The sequence below is a fragment of the Pan paniscus genome, chromosome 8 (genome assembly GCF_029289425.2).
Source record: "Pan paniscus chromosome 8, NHGRI_mPanPan1-v2.0_pri, whole genome shotgun sequence".
In the NCBI taxonomy this organism is placed as follows: domain Eukaryota; kingdom Metazoa; phylum Chordata; class Mammalia; order Primates; family Hominidae; genus Pan; species Pan paniscus.
The window spans coordinates 147,000,499-147,016,385 of NC_073257.2; the positions used below are offsets into that span (position 1 = coordinate 147,000,499).

The 15,887-nt window shown below is 54.9% G+C and overlaps 1 protein-coding gene and 2 pseudogenes across 1 annotated transcript; 2 read left to right on the forward strand and 1 right to left on the reverse strand.

The window, feature by feature from the left end:
- The first annotated feature begins 1,469 nt into the window (after positions 1–1,469).
- Positions 1,470–10,461, forward strand: LOC129393263 (putative uncharacterized protein FLJ46235; annotated as a pseudogene).
- A 275-nt stretch (positions 10,462–10,736) lies between these two features.
- LOC129393266 (putative uncharacterized protein FLJ44672) lies at positions 10,737–11,979 on the forward strand. Its single transcript, XM_055093569.2, has one exon. It carries the CDS (start codon positions 10,992–10,994, stop codon positions 11,841–11,843), a length of 852 nt encoding a protein of 283 aa, XP_054949544.1. The 5' UTR covers positions 10,737–10,991; the 3' UTR covers positions 11,844–11,979.
- Positions 11,980–12,079: 100 nt separating this feature from the next.
- LOC129393145 (protein capicua homolog) lies at positions 12,080–15,122 on the reverse strand (annotated as a pseudogene).
- Positions 15,123–15,887: the final 765 nt, after the last annotated feature.

A 15,887-nucleotide genomic window follows, 5' to 3' on the forward strand; every position in this document is an offset into this window, starting at 1 on the left:
GCCACTATACTGCAAGCAAGAGGGCCCTGCAGTTGCCCTAGTCGCCAGCAGGGGGCGCAATGGCACAGCACCGTGGGCAAGCGGGTCCTGTACTGCCCGGGTGCAAGCAGGAGGGGGCCCGAACCGGGCTGTTCAGATTACTCAGGTTCCACCCGTCTCTGCGCCGCGCCGCCGGGGACGTGTCTCTGCGCCTGCACCGCGCCACCCCCGCGCTCCCCGCCCGGCGGCGTGCGACTGTGCGCCTGCAACACGCCCCGCCACCGTCAGCTCAGCGACGTGCGTCTCTGCGCCTGCGCCTGCGCCGCGCCTCACTCCCGCTCGCCCAGCGACCTCTCCCCTCCGGGGACGCGCCGGCGTGCCTCTATGCCCTGCGCCGCGTTTCCCCAACAGCGCCGCGCCGCCCCTCTCTGCGCCTGCGCGGGCCCGCCGCGCCGCCCTGCCCCTCTCTGCGCCTGCGCGGGCCCGCCGCGCCGCCCCGCCCCTCTCTGTGCCTGCGCCGGCCCGCCGCGCCGCCCCTCTCTGCGCCTGCGCCGGCCCGCCGCGCCGCCCCTCTCTGCGCCTGCGCCGGCCCGCCGCGCCGCCCCTCTCTGCGCCTGCGCGGGCGCGCCGCGCCGCCCCTCTCTGCCCCTGCGCGGGCCCGCCGCGCCGCCCCTCTCTGCGCCTGCGCCGGCCCGCCGCGCCGCCCCTCTCTGCGCCTGCGCCGGCGCGCCACGCCTCTTTGCGAGGGCGCATTTGCGTTCTCCTCAGCACAGACCCGGAGAGCATCGCCAGGGCGGAGCTGCGTTCTCCTCTGCACAGACTTCGGGAGTACTGCGAAGGCGGAGCAGAGTTCTTCTCAGGTCAGACGCGGGTGGGCGGAGGGCACTGCGAGGGTGGAGCTGTGTTCTGCTCAGCAGAGACCTGGGGGGCACCGTAAAGGCGGAGCAGCATTCTCAGCAGAGATGTTGGTGGCACTGCCTGGCTTTGGGACAACTTGGGGCCGCATGGACGGTGAATAAAATGTTTCACGGTCGCAGCCCTGAATAATCAAGGTCAGAGACCAGTTAGAACGGTTCAGTGTGGAAAACGGGAAATCAAAAGCCTCTCTCAATCCTGCGCACCGAGATTCTCCCGAGGCGGGGGGCTGCATTGCTGGTTCCAACTGCAGCGTCGGAACACAAATGTAGCATTCCTAATGCACACATGACACCCAAAATTACATGAGTACTATGGTTAGGGTTAGGGTTAGATTACAATTTCTAACCTGTTTTATTTTGTTTTTTTTTGAGACAGGGTCTCCCTCTGTTGTCCAAGGCTGGAGTGTAGTAGTGCTATCGCAGCTGACTGCAGCCTCAACCTTCCAGGCTGAAGCGATCCTCCTACCTCAACCTCCCACGTGGCTGAGACTACAGGTGCTTGCCACTATGCCCAACTAATATTTTGAATTTTCGTATACGTGGATTCCAGAGGGGTGACAGCGAAACGTGAGTAAGCATGGATTTTGGTATATGCAGAGATGGGGGGCTGGAACTAATTCTGTATACTGAGGGACGACGACTGTATATGTTTTTACAATTACGCTGTAGGATACATTCTGTTGCATAGCCTTGAAAATAATAATTTTTAATTGAGTGGAATAATAATAATAATATTGCTAAAAGTAGCAGCTGGCCAGGTGTGGTGGCTCACACTGGTAATCGCAACACTTTGGGAGGCTGAGGCAGGAGGATGGCTTGAGGCCAAGAGTTTGCGATAGGCCTTGGAAACGCAGGGGGAGTCACCATCCCTACAGAAAAACACATGAATTAGCCTAGTGTGGTGGCATGTTCCTGTAGTCCCAGCTACTTGGGAGGCTGAGGTGGGAGGATCACTTGAGCCCAGGGAGGCTGAGACTGCAGTGAGTCATGATCAGGCCTCTGCACTCCAGCCTGGGTGACAGAGTGAGACCCTGTCTCAAAACAACAAAAAAGTAGCCGCTAACATCAACTGAACTTTTATACCAGGTGCCTATTGATACCATAGTTTAATTTCTTAGAACTGTTTCTTATTTCACTTACCAACTCTGTCTTCAGTTACTCCCAGATTTTTACTGTGTGTGTCCAGATGACCTTTTGTTTAGATTGAATTGTCTCCCCAGAAGTAAGATTACTGTGAGTCATGGTGAATGGACATTCTCATTACCCTTGATGTAAGTTGACAGGGTTTTGAGTGCCTCCCAGCTATAATCTTAGCACTTTGGGAGGCCAAGAGAGGAGGATTGCTTGAGGCCAAGAGTTGGAGGAGGCAGTATGGCAGTATGGTGAGACCCTGTCTCCACTATTTTAAAAAATTGACAGGCTTTACCCGGGAAGGCTTATACACAATTTAAACACCCCTCATAGTATAAGAAAGTGCCCATTTCACTGCACGTTTGCCAGCACAGGGTATTATAATTTAGTAAGTCATTTTTTGTTTGATTATTTTAAATAGATAAAAGACCTCATGTTACTTTACTTGTCACATTTCAACATCTTTCCTTAGCTTATTAGCTCTATCTCTTTTCTGTCTGTAAATGGTTGTTGTTGTTGTTGTTTTGTTCTTTGAGACAGGGTCTTGCTCTGTCACCAGGCTGGACTGTAGCGGCATAATCATGCCTCGCTGCAGCCTTGACCTCCCAGGCTCAAACTTCTGCATTCCGAGTAGCTGGGACTACAAGTGTGCACCACCACTCCCAGCTAACTTTTTTCTTTTTTTTTTTGGATAGAGACAGGGTCTCACTGTGTTGTCCAGACCGGTCTCTAGCTCCTGGCCTTAAGCAATCTTCCTGCATTAGCTTCTCAAATGGCTGGAATTTCAGGCATGAGCCACCATGCCTGGCCTGGGCTAGTCCCATATTCTCTAGAGTTCTCTTTACTTTGTGCTAGCCAATCTCTCATTGTGCTGTTCACCTGTTATAATGAATAATTCTCCATATTAAGTTTTACCACTTTAAACTTTTGAGTGGTTTATGCTTCCTGATTGGACTCTGACTAATATGTTAGGAAGGGTCCCAGGAGGTAAACCCACACAGATGGGATTTGGGCATAGGTTTGGTTTCCCAGGGGGCAGTGCTGAGCTCTTTGCCAGTGGGAAATGGGATGCTGGTGATTTCCAGTAGGTGACCTCACAGTGACTCAAGCTACCACTTACTGTTGATTGTGACAAAATGCCAGCTGAGGCACATGCCTTGGGAGCTAAGTGGTTTCTGCCCTTGACCACTGTGAAGACTGTTTTGGGAAGGGTCGCTTTGGATGCACTTGAGCAGGGGTCCCCAACCCCTGAGCCATGGAGTCGTAAGGAGCCACACAGCAGGAGGTGAGTGGTGTCGAGTGAGGGAGGGAGGGAAGCTTCGTCTGTATTTACAGCCACTCCCCTTTGCTCACATTCCCGCCTGAGCTCCGCCTTCTCAGATGAGCAGCAGCATTAGATTCTCATAGGAGAACGCACCCTGCTGTGAACCGTGCATGTGAGGGATCTAGGTTGCGCTGTCCTTATGAGAATCTAATACCTATTGATCTGTCACTTTCTCCCATCACGCTCAGGTGGGACCATCCAGTTTCAGGAAAACAAGCTTAACACGCCCACTGATTTGACATTATGGTGAGTTCTATAATTATTTTATTATATATTACAGTGTAATAATGGAAATAAAGTGCCTAATAAATGTAAATGTGCTTACATCTTTTGGCCCAGCTCCTACCTCCCGGCAGCCTCTCCAGGCCCAGAACTTTCTCCAGTCAGTCTCTACAGACCAAGCTCATGACTCACCATGGCCTATTTAGGCCCATACCCTACATCACGGCAGTCTCCGCAGATGAGGCTACTGCCTCACAACAGCCTCCACAGGCACAGCTCCATCGTTACAATGGCCTCTTTAGACCCAGCTCCTGCCTCCCAGCCTTCTCTCCAGGCCCTGAACTTTCTCCGTAAGTTGAGGTAGCTGGGACTGTAGGTATACATGATGATACTTGGGTAATTTTTAAATTGTTTTGTAGACATGGGGTCTCACTTTGTTGGCCAGGCTGGTTTCAAACTAATGGCCTCAAGTGACCCTTCCACCCCTGCCTCCCATCCTCGAGGTATTTGCCACCACAAGGAGCACTTGTTCAATTTTCTAAAAAAGAAATTTCTAAAGTAAGGCTGTGGGATGATGGCAGGAAGATAAAAGAAAAACAGAAGCATAAGTTAAAATGACTTATTCACACATATTCTTTTGACAGCAAGAAGAACTTTTAGTATCTACATTCCTTACAAACAAACAAAAGGCAGGTAAACAATGTTGTATAGGAACTTCAACACACACTGTACAGTATTCCCACTTTGCTGACATAAGTTATGGAAATTTCGTAGTTTACTTGAGTGTCGCTACCAGTATTTTGCTTCTCTGATGATTTTTATCAACTTCCTCATCTGTTAACTTCTCTCCAAGGTATGTCATGTCACGACATACTGCCGCTGCACGAACATGGCCAGTGTCTTCCTATTCAACATGTAGAATGCTTTCCTAATTTCTCTTTTTACTCTCTGTCTTTGTGTTCTGCATTTTCCTTACTTTTATTGTCAGAAACTCCAGAAAGTCAATCGTACTAATTTATCACGATTTGCTTTATTAATTTATACTTTGCTTATATGGAATTTTGCCCAGCAGACCTCATTACAGTTTCTAACCTGTTTTATTTATTTATTTTTTTTCTGAGACAGGGTCTCCCTCTGTTGTCCAAGGCTGGAGTGTAGTAGCGCTATCGCAGCTGACCGCAGCCTCAACCTTCCAGGCTGAAGCGATCCTCCCACCTCAACCTCCCACGTGGCTGAGACTACAGGTGCTTGCCACTATGCCCAACTAATATTTTGAATTTTCGTATACGTGGATTCCAGAGGGGTGACAGCGAAACGTGAGTAAGCATGGATTTTGGTATATGCAGAGATGGGGGGCTGGAACTGATTCTGTATACTGAGGGACGACGACTGTATATGTTTTTACAATTACGCTGTAGGATACATACTGTTGCATAGCCTTGAAAATAATAATTTTTAATTGAGTGGAATAATAATAATATTGCTAAAAGTAGCAGCTGGCCAGGTGTGGTGGCTCACACTGGTAATCGCAACACTTTGGGAGGCTGAGGCAGGAGGATGGCTTGAGGCCAAGAGTTTGCGATAGGCCTTGGAAACGCAGGGGGAGTCACCATCCCTACAGAAAAACACATGAATTAGCCTAGTGTGGTGGCATGTTCCTGTAGTCCCAGCTACTTGGGAGGCTGAGGTGGGAGGATCACTTGAGCCCAGGGAGGCTGAGACTGCAGTGAGTCATGATCAGGCCTCTGCACTCCAGCCTGGGTGACAGAGTGAGACCCTGTCTCAAAACAACAAAAAAGTAGCCGCTAACATCAACTGACCTTTTACCAGGTGCCTACTGATACCATAGTTTAATTTCTTAGAACTGTTTCTTATTTCACTTAGCAACTCTGTCTTCAGTTACTCCCAGATTTTTACTGTGTGTGTACAGATGATCTTTTGTTTGGATTGAATTGTCTCCCCAGAAGTAAGATTACTGTGAGTCATGGTGAATGGACATTCTCATTACCCTTGATGTAAATCGACAGGGTTTTGGGTGCCTCCCAGCTATAATCTTAGCACTTTGGGAGGCCAAGAGAGGAGGATTGCTTGAGGCCAAGAGTTGGAGGAGGCAGTATGGCAGTATGGTGAGACCCTGTCTCCATTATTTTAAAAAATTGACAGGCTTTACCCGGGAAGGCTTATACACAATTTAAACACCCCTCATAGTATAAGAAAGTGCCCATTTCACTGCACGTTTGCCAGCACAGGGTATTATAATTTAGTAAGTCATTTTTTGTTTGATTATTTTAAATAGACAAAAGACCTCATGTTACTCTACTTGTCACATTTCAACATCTTTCCTCAGCTTATTGGCTCTATGTCTTTTCTGTCTGTAAATGGTTGTTGTTGTTTTGTTCTTTGAGACAGGGTCTTGCTCTGTCACCAGGCTGGACTGTAGTGGCATAATCATGCCTCACTGCAGCCTTGACCTCCCAGGCTCAAACTTCCGCATTCCGAGTAGCTGGGACTACAAGTGTGCACCTCCACTCCCAGGTAACTTTTTTCTTCTTTTGGATAGAGACAGGGTCTCACTGTGTTGTCCAGACCGGTCTCTAGCTCCTGGCCTTAAGCAATCCTCCTGCATTAGCTTCTCAAATGGCTGGAATTTCAGGCATGAGCCACCATGCCTGGCCTGGGCTAGTCCCATATTCTCTAGAGTTCTCTTTACTTTGTGCTAGCCAATCTCTCATTATGCTGTTCACCTGTTATAATGAATAATTCTCCATATTAAATTTTACCACTTTAAACTTTTGAGTGGTTTATGCTTCCTGATTGGACTCTGACTAATATGTTAGGAAGGGTCCCAGGAGGTAAACCCACACAGATGGGATTTGGGCATAGGTTTGGTTTCCCAGGGGGCAGTGCTGAGCTCTTTGCCAGTGGGAAATGGGATGCTGGTGATTTCCAGTAGGTGACCTCACAGTGACTCAAGCTACCTCTTACTGTTGATTGTGACAAAATGCCATCTGAGGCACATGCCTTGGGAGCTAAGTGGTTGCTGCCCTTGACCACTGTGAAGACTGTTTTGGGAAGGGTCGCTTTGGATGCACTTGAGCAGGGGTCCCCAACCCCTGAGCCATGGAGCCGTAGGGAGCCACACAGCAGGAGGTGAGTGGTGTCGAGTGAGGGAGTGAGGGAAGCTTCGTCTGTATTTACAGCCACTCCCCTTTGCTCACATTCCCACCTGAGCTCCGCCTTCTCAGATGAGCAGCAGCATTAGATTCTCATAGGAGAACGCACCCTGTTGTGAACCGTGCATGTGAGGGATCTAGGTTGCGCTGTCCTTATGAGAATCTAATACCTATTGATCTGTCACTTTCTCCCATCACGCTCAGGTGGGACCATCCAGTTTCAGGAAAACAAGCTTAACACGCCCACTGATTTGACATTATGGTGAGTTCTATAATTATTTTATTATATATTGGATATATAATAAATATATATATTTATTATATATATTAATATGTTAAATATATTAATATACTAAATATATTATTATATATTGTAATAATGGAAATAAAGTCCCTAATAAATGTAAATGTGCTTAAATCTTTTGGCCCAGCTCCTACCTCCCGGCAGCCTCTCCAGGCCCAGAACTTTCTCCAGTCAGCCTCTACAGACCAAGCTCATGACTCACAATGTCCTATTTAGGCCCATACCCTACGTCACGGCAGTCTCCGCAGATGAGGCTACTGCCTCACAACAGCCTCCACAGGCACAGCTCCATCGGATATTGGATATATCCAATATCCACAGCCCACAGCTTCCTCAAGCCAAGCTCCCCAGGCCCAGGTCAGGCCTCATGGTGGCCTCTCCAGGATGAGCTCCTGCCCTCCGATGGCACCTGCAGGCCCCAAATGGTCTCCGGTCGGTGGGCTCCTCCACACCAAGCTTGGGCCTCCCGGCGACCTCTGCAGGCCCAAGTTGTCCTGAAGTTGGCATCTCCCGGCCGTGCCTCCCAGCAAGTAAGCAAGCTCTTTTGGCTCAACTCCTGCCCAGCTCCCAACCGCCTTTGTGGGCCCCGAACTTTCTCCAGCCAAGTTCTTCGGGCCTAATTCCTGCCGACCGGTGGCCTGTACGGGCCCAGCAATGGTTGGAGAACAGCCTATGCAGGTCCCCGCTCTTGCCTCCCAGGGGCCTCTCCAGGCCCAGCTCTTGACCCCACGGCGGCCTCTCAGGGCCAAGTCCCTGCCTGCCTCCCAGCAGCCCACATGCGGCCCAGCTCCTCCCTCACGGTGGCCTGTTGATGCCCATGCCTCTGGCACCCTGCCCAGAGGCATGAGCCCCTGCCTCACACCGGCCCCTCCCACGCTGAGAGAGGTCAGCGTGAGCCCTTGCCTCACACCGGCCCCTCCCACGCTGAGAGAGGTCAGAGTGAGCCCCATGCCTCACACCGGCCCCTCCCACGCTGAGAGAGGTCAGCGTGAGCCCTTGCCTCACACCGGCCCCTCCCACGCTGAGAGAGGTCAGAGTGAGCCCTTGCCTCACACCGGCCCCTCCCATGCTGAGAGAGGTCAGAGTGAGCCCTTGCCTCACACCGGCCCCTCCCACGCTGAGAGAGGTCAGCGTGAGCCCCTTACCTCACACCGGCCCCTCCCACGCTGAGAGAGGTCGTGAGCCCTTTCCTAACACCGGCCCCTCCCATGCTGAGAGAGGTCAGAGTGAGCCCCTTGCCTCACACCGGCCCCTCCCACACTGAGAGACGTCAGCCTGAGCCCTTGCCTCACACCGGCCCCTCCCACGCTGAGAGAGGTCAGCGTGAGCCCCTTGCCTCACACCGGCCCCTCCCACGCTGAGAGAGGTCAGAGTGAGCCCCATGCCTCACACCGGCCCCTCCCACGCTGAGAGAGGTCAGCGTGAGCCCCTTGCCTCACACCGGCCCCTCCCACGCTGAGAGAGGTCGTGAGCCCTTGCCTAACACCGGCCCCTCCCATGCTGAGAGAGGTCAGAGTGAGCCCCTTGCCTCACACCGGCCCCTCCCACGCTGAGAGACGTCAGCCTGAGCCCTTGCCTCACACCGGCCCCTCCCACGCTGAGAGAGGTCAGCGTGAGCCCCTTGCCTCACACCGGCCCCTCCCACGCTGAGAGAGGTCAGCGTGAGCCCTTGCCTCACACCGGCCCCTCCCACGCTGAGAGAAGTCAGAGTGAGCCCCATGCCTCACACCGGCCCCTCCCACGCTGAGAGAGGTCAGCGTGAGCCCTTGCCTCACACCGGCCCCTCCCACGCTGAGAGAGGTCAGCGTGAGCCCTTGCCTCACACCGGCCCCTCCCACGCTGAGAGACGTCAGCCTGAGCCCTTGCCTCACACCGGCCCCTCCCACGCTGAGAGAGGTCAGCGTGAGCCCCTTGCCTCACACCGGCCCCTCCCACGCTGAGAGAGGTCAGCGTGAGCCCCATGCCTCACACCGGCCCCTCCCACGCTGAGAGAGGTCAGCGTGAGCCCCTTGCCTCACACCGGCCCCTCCCACGCTGAGAGAGGTCAGCGTGAGCCCTTGCCTCACACCGGCCCCTCCCATGCTGAGAGAGGTCAGAGTGAGCCCTTGCCTCACACCGGCCCCTCCCACGCTGAGAGAGGTCAGCGTGAGCGCTTGCCTCACAGCGGCCCCTCCCACGCTGAGAGAGGTCAGCGTGAGCCCCTTACCTCACACCGGCCCCTCCCACGCTGAGAGAGGTCGTGAGCCCTTGCCTAACACCGGCCCCTCCCATGCTAAGAGAGGTCAGAGTGAGCCCCTTGCCTCACACCGGCCCCTCCCACGCTGAGAGACGTAGGCCTGAGCCCTTGCCTCACACCGGCCCCTCCCACGCTGATAGAGGTCAGCGTGAGCCCTTGCCTCACACCGGCCCCTCCCACGCTGAGAGAAGTCAGAGTGAGCCCCATGCGTCACACCGGCCCCTCCCACGCTGAGAGAGGTCAGCGTGAGCCCTTGCCTCACACTGGCCCCTCCCACGCTGAGAGAGGTCACAGTGAGCCCCATGCCTCACACCGGCCCCTCCCACGCTGATAGAGGTCAGCGTGAGCCCTTGCCTCACACCGGCCCCTCCCACGCTGAGAGAAGTCAGAGTGAGCCCCATGCGTCACACCGGCCCCTCCCACGCTGAGAGAGGTCAGCGTGAGCCCTTGCCTCACACTGGCCCCTCCCACGCTGAGAGAGGTCACAGTGAGCCCCATGCCTCACACCGGCCCCTCCCACGCTGAGAGAGGTCAGAGTGAGCCCCATGCCTCATACCGCCCCCTCCCACGGTGAGAGAGGTCAGCGTGAGCCCTTGCCTGACACCGGCCCCTCCCACGCTGAGAGAGGTCAGAGTGAGCCCCATGCCTCACACCGGCCCCTCCCACGCTGAGAGAGGTCAGCGTGAGCCCTTGCCTCACACCGGCCCCTCCCACGCTGAGAGAGGTCAGCGTGAGCCCCATGCCTCACACCGGCCCCTCCCACGCTGAGAGAGGTCAGAGTGAGCCCCATGCCTCACACCGCCCCCTCCCACGGTGAGAGAGGTCAGCGTGAGCCCTTGCCTCACACCGGCCCCTCCCACGCTGAGAGAGGTCAGAGTGAGCCCCATGCCTCACACCGGCCCCTCCCACGCTGAGAGAGGTCAGCGTGAGCCCCTTGCCTCGCACCGTCCCCTCCCTCGCTGACAGAGGTCAGCCTGAGCCCCTTGCCTCACACCGGCCCCTCCCACGCTGAGAGAGGTCAGCGTGAGCCCTTGCCTCACACCGGCCCCTCCCACGCTGAGAGAGGTCAGCGTGAGCCCCTTGCCTCACACCGGCCCCTCCCACGCTGAGAGAGGTCAGTGTGAGCCCTTGCCTCACACCGGCCCCTCCCACGCTGAGAGAGGTCAGCGTGAGCCCCTTGCCTCACACCGGCCCCTCCCACGCTGAGAGAGGTCAGCGTGAGCCTCTTGCCTCACACCGGCCCCTCCCACGCTGAGAGAGGTCAGCGTGAGCCCTTGCCTCACACTGGCCCCTCCCATGCTGAGAGAGGTCAGCGCGAGCCCCTTGCCTCACACCGGCCCCTCCCACGCTGAGAGAGGTCAGAGTGAGCCCTTGCCTCACACCGGCCCCTCCCACGCTGAGAGAGGTCAGCGTGAGCCCCTGCCTCAACAGGCCACCGTGAGGGAGGAGCAGGGTCGCACGTGGGCTGCTGGGAGGTAGGCAGGTCCTTGGGCCTGGGAGGTCGTGGTGGGGCGAGAGCTGGGCCTGGAGACACCCCTCTGAGGCAACAGCGGGGCCTACAGACTCTGTTCTCCAGCCGGAGCTGGGACTGTTCAGGTACTGGGAGGCGGGATGTGGGTCTGAAGAGCTTGGTTGCCGAAACTTCGGTGTCTACAAACGCAGGCGGGAGCTGAGCCAAAAAAGCTTGTTTCCTGGGAGGTGGGAGATGCAGCCAAGAGAAACAGCTGTGCCTGCAGAGGCCGCCATGTGGGAGGCTGAGGCCGGGCCTCCTCAAATCGGCCTCTCCAGAGCCACTTGTAGCCTCCCGGCGTCCTCTCCGGGCCCAGCTCTTCCTCCTGGCTGTGTCTCCAGGCCTGACTCTGGCCTCCCAACAACGTCTTTGGACTCAGCTCCTGCCCAGCTCCCAGCGGCCCTGGTAGGCCCACCACTTCCCGAAGCCAAGCTCCCCAGGCCCAGCTCAGGCCTCACGGTGGCCTCTCCAGGCTCAGCTCCTGCCCTCCGATGGCAAGGTCGGTGGGCTCCTCTAGGCCCAGCTTTGGCCTCCCGTCGGCCTCTGCAGGCCCAAATCGTCCTGAAGTCGGCCTCTCCAGGCCCAGCTCCGGCCTCCCGGCGGCCTCTGCAGGCCCAAGTCGTCGTCAAGTCGGCCTGGAATTGGGCCTGGAAGAGCAGCAAGTCGGCCTTCCCGGGCCCAGCTCCGTCCTCTCGGCGGCCTCTCCAGGTGCAAAACTTCCTCGAGTCAGCCTCTCCAGGCCCAGCTCCTCCTGCCTCCCAGTGGCCTCTTTCAGCCCAGACCAGCTCATGGCTCTTGGCGGCCTTCCCAGGCCCCGCTTTTGACTTTTGGTGGCCTCTTCAGGCCCAGAACTTGACCTCCAGTGGGCCTTTGCAGGCCTGGCCTCCTGCCTCTCAAAGGTCTGCATGGGCCTGGACTCACAGCGGACTCACAGCGGACTCTCCATGCCCAGCTAGCCCTTGCCTCATTGCGGCCTCCCGAGTCCAAAGCTCCTGCCTCTCGGCCGCTTCGGCAGGCCCAGCTCCCGCCTGCCAGCGGCCTCTTTAGGCCCAGCTCATTCGTCACAACGGCCTTCCCAGGCCCCGTTTTTCCCTTCCGGCAGCCTCTTGGCCTCTAATTTGTTTATCTTTTGTGTATAAATCCCAAAATATTGAATTTTGGAATATTTCCACCATTATGTAAATATTTTGGTAGGTGATTTATTTGGGGTGAGTTTCTGCACCAAGCCCGAATTTTTTATTTTATTTTACTGATTATTTGGTGTTAAACAGGTTTAATGACGGTCATGGCAACTTTTTGGCACAATGAAAAATATCGCCCATGATCAACGTGTTCTGTTCTGGGGAAGGGGGCAAAGGCAGGGTGAATCACTTTCTTAAAAAGTATAGCTCAAGTTGGGAGTGCAGAGGGAATGGGGAGAAAACCCTCCCGCTGCCTGTGTTGAAGTGCAGGAGCCCCCACCCCCATACTCACCTGAGTCCAGCCCCCCTCTGCCCCCCGGGTGGCTCAGCCCAGCTCCTGCTTAGGAGAGCCTTAGTGTTGGGAGGGACCCTGATGACTGAGGAGCCTGGTAGCTCCAGGTCGCCCACACTTTCAGGTCTCTTGCCCCAGAAGGTGGCAGGATCCATTGGGAGGAAACAGGTCGCCTTGGAAGGCGTCCGTGGGTCCCCATCCCCAGGGGTAGGGGCCATAGGGGGCCCGCTCTGCTGCCTTGGCCATACTCCTGGGCTTTGAAGGATCCTGGGCCCAGTAAGAAGGAGGTGGGTGCCAAGGTTGAGGAGGAAGCATCCGAGTATGTGTAGGGGGAGGATAGGGTGGGAGCATAGACTTTGCCAAAAGCTGCAGGTGGATCGGGGGACCCTGGGGGCTCAGGATCCAGCAAGGGGCAGCAGGAGTAAAGGAGGAAGGAATGACAGGTGCAAGTACCTTCCCACCAAAGCCCTTGTTGCCCTCTGGCTCCTCCCCAGAGTTGTCCCCACTCTCAAGTCAGTCACCCACTCCTTGAACTTGGTGCTAAAGCCATCATCAGCCATGACATCATCACCCCCTCCTCCTCATGGATGACCGTGTGCTCCTCGTCACTCGCCATGTCCTCACTGGCCATCTGCTGGGAATGAGCATCTCAAGTGGGCAGCAGCAGGGCTGCCCACTGGTCACCTCCCTCACCAGGGGCTGCAAAGTGGCCTGGAGCTCCATACTGAGTAGAAGGCTTTGGGCCAGAGTGTGATGCAGTGCCAGACACCACCTGTGTCAGTTCCTGTAGTGCCTGATGGTCTATTTCCTTGCCGTCCAGGCTGTGTACCCCCCTGTGGGAGAAGGCTTGGGCCAGGCTGAGCCAGGTTCCCTGACTGTGTGCAGCCGTTCTGCCCCACAGAAGCTGCTCCTTGGTATCCGAGCTCTGGAGTGTTTAGGTTGCAACTGACAGGAGTTCAGAGGACACCCCAGGGGCAGTGGCAGTGCCCGTCTCTGATATGCTCCGCTCCCACGAGCCCTTGTTACACTCCTGCTAGCCCCTGGCTTGTGGGCTTGGCCTCTGAGCTGGACTTCTTTCGGTCCTTGTTGCAAGTGGGCCACCTTCACCTGGAAGGCCAGGTCGTGGTATTTCTGCATCTCATTGGGCCCCAGGGTGTACCACCGCTCGCTCAGCATCTGGCTGGCGGTCCGGATATCCTGGTTGGAGTGACCCTGGTGCGCCCTGCCAGGGCCTGGTGCCGCTTGCTGAAGATCATGACCGCCACTCGTGGGCCACCGGATGTGGTCCTTGTCCCATTTGTTGGGGCTGCGTCCATCCTTCTCAGAAGATGAGTCCTGTTCCTTGCGCAGGGCACTGAGGGACTGGGCCTGACATCATCTGAGTGGTAGAGGCAACTGGGTGTCAGGAGACATGATGGAGAGGAAAGCATCATCATGGTCATTCTCTGTCTCACCGTCCAGCAGGGACTCCCCTGAGGGGCCCAGGGCTCCTCCGTGGTGGGAGGTGAGCTTTTACCAGGTTCCACCACCCCCAAAGTGTGTGGGGTTGCGGGCCCTGGGCTTTCAGGGCAGGTGGCTCCAGGGGGCCGCCCAGGGTCAACACTCCCTGTCCCACCTGGTGGATGCTCATGAGCAACAGCTGCCAACTTGGCAGGTTGTTTTCTCTGGTTGGAGGCCACTGAGTGACTGGCAGGTTGCTGGGCCTCGTGTGGCTGCAGGGAGGGGTGAGGAAGGGGATGGAGTACCAGGGGAACATGGCCACAGAGTGACCTTCCACATTCCTCCACACGAACATGCTGACGCCACGGGAGGCCTCACTGAACGCAGGCCTGGGGGCCGAGTACTTGGTCCGGGCAGGGGGTTCCTGGCAGGGGCTCACACCTCGCCCCCTCCTTAGCCAAGGTGGCTTGGGCCCAGAGAAGGGGGGGTTGGAGAGGAGCAGAAGGCCAGCCCTCAAGTTTTGTTTTGTTTGTTTTGTTTTTTGTTTCTGAAATGTAGTTTGACTCTTGTCACTCAGGCTGGAGTGCAGTGGCACGATCTCAGTGGCCTTCATACCTGGCTAATTTTTTGTATTTTTACTGGAGGTGGGGTTTTGCCATGTTGGCCAGGCTGGTCTTGACCTCCCGACCTCAGGTGATCCACCCACCTCAGCCTCCCAAAATGGGATTACAGGCATGAGCCACTGCTCCCAACTTCATTCATTTTTACTTGAAAAACTCTGTTAAGTATTTTTTTAAGGTAGACCTAGTGGTCCTGAATGCCCTCAGCTTTGTTTGTCGAGGAAGCACGTTATTTGTTTTTTCTTTCTGAAGGACAGCTTTGTCAGACATAGTATTAGTTGCTGGCAGTTTTTTTTCTTTCAGCACTTTGAATGTAGTATTTGATTCTGTCCTGACCTGCAAAGTTTCTTTAACTTTTGACTATTTGCTTATATTGTGACTTGGTGAGTATCTATTTGGTTTGAACCTCTTTAGGAATCTTTAAGCTTCATGGATTTAGATGTCTAAATCTTTCCCATGATTTAGGCAGTTTTCAGCCATTCTTTAAATAAACTTTCTTCTCCTTTCTCTACTTTCCTTCCCAAACTCCCATAAACTGACAATGGTTTGCCTAATGGTGTCTTGTTGGCTTTCTTTTCTCTGTCTTTTTTTCCTTTTCTTTTCTTTTTTTTTGAGACAGAGTCATGCTCTGTCACCCAGGCTGGAGTGCAATGTGTGGTCTAGGCTCACTAGGGTTAGGGTTAGGGTTAGGGTTAGGGTTAGGGTTAGGGTTAGGGTTAGGGTTAGGGTTAGGGTTAGGGTTAGGGTTAGGGTTAGGGTTAGGGTTAGGGTTAGGGTTAGGGTTAGGGTTAGGGTTAGGGTTAGGGTTAGGGTTAGGGTTAGGGTTAGGGTTAGGGTTAGGGTTAGGGTTAGGGTTAGGGTTAGGGTTAGGGTTAGGGTTAGGGTTAGGGTTAGGGTTAGGGTTAGGGTTAGGGTTAGGGTTAGGGTTAGGGTTAGGGTTAGGGTTAGGGTTAGGGTTAGGGTTAGGGTTAGGGTTAGGGGTAGGGTTAGGGTAGGGTTAGGGTAGGGTTAGGGTTAGGGTTAGGGTTAGGGTTAGGGTTAGGGTTAGGGTTAGGGTTAGGGTTAGGGTTAGGGTTAGGGTTAGGGTTAGGGTTAGGGTTAGGGTTAGGGTTAGGGTTAGGGTTAGGGTTAGGGTTAGGGTTAGGGTTAGGGTTAGGGTTAGGGTTAGGGTTAGGGTTAGGGTTAGGGTTAGGGTTAGGGTTAGGGTTAGGGTTAGGGTTAGGGTTAGGGTTAGGGTTAGGGTTAGGGTTAGGGTTAGGGTTAGGGTTAGGGTTAGGGTTAGGGTTAGGGTTAGGGTTAGGGTTAGGGTTAGGGTTAGGGTTAGGGTTAGGGTTAGGGTTAGGGTTAGGGTTAGGGTTAGGGTTAGGGTTAGGGTTAGGGTTAGGGTTAGGGTTAGGGTTAGGGTTAGGGTTAGGGTTAGGGTTAGGGTTAGGGTTAGGGTTAGGGTTAGGGTTAGGGTTAGGGTTAGGGTTAGGGTTAGGGTTAGGGTTAGGGTTAGGGTTAGGGTTAGGGTTAGGGTTAGGGTTAGGGTTAGGGTTAGGGTTAGGGTTAGGGTTAG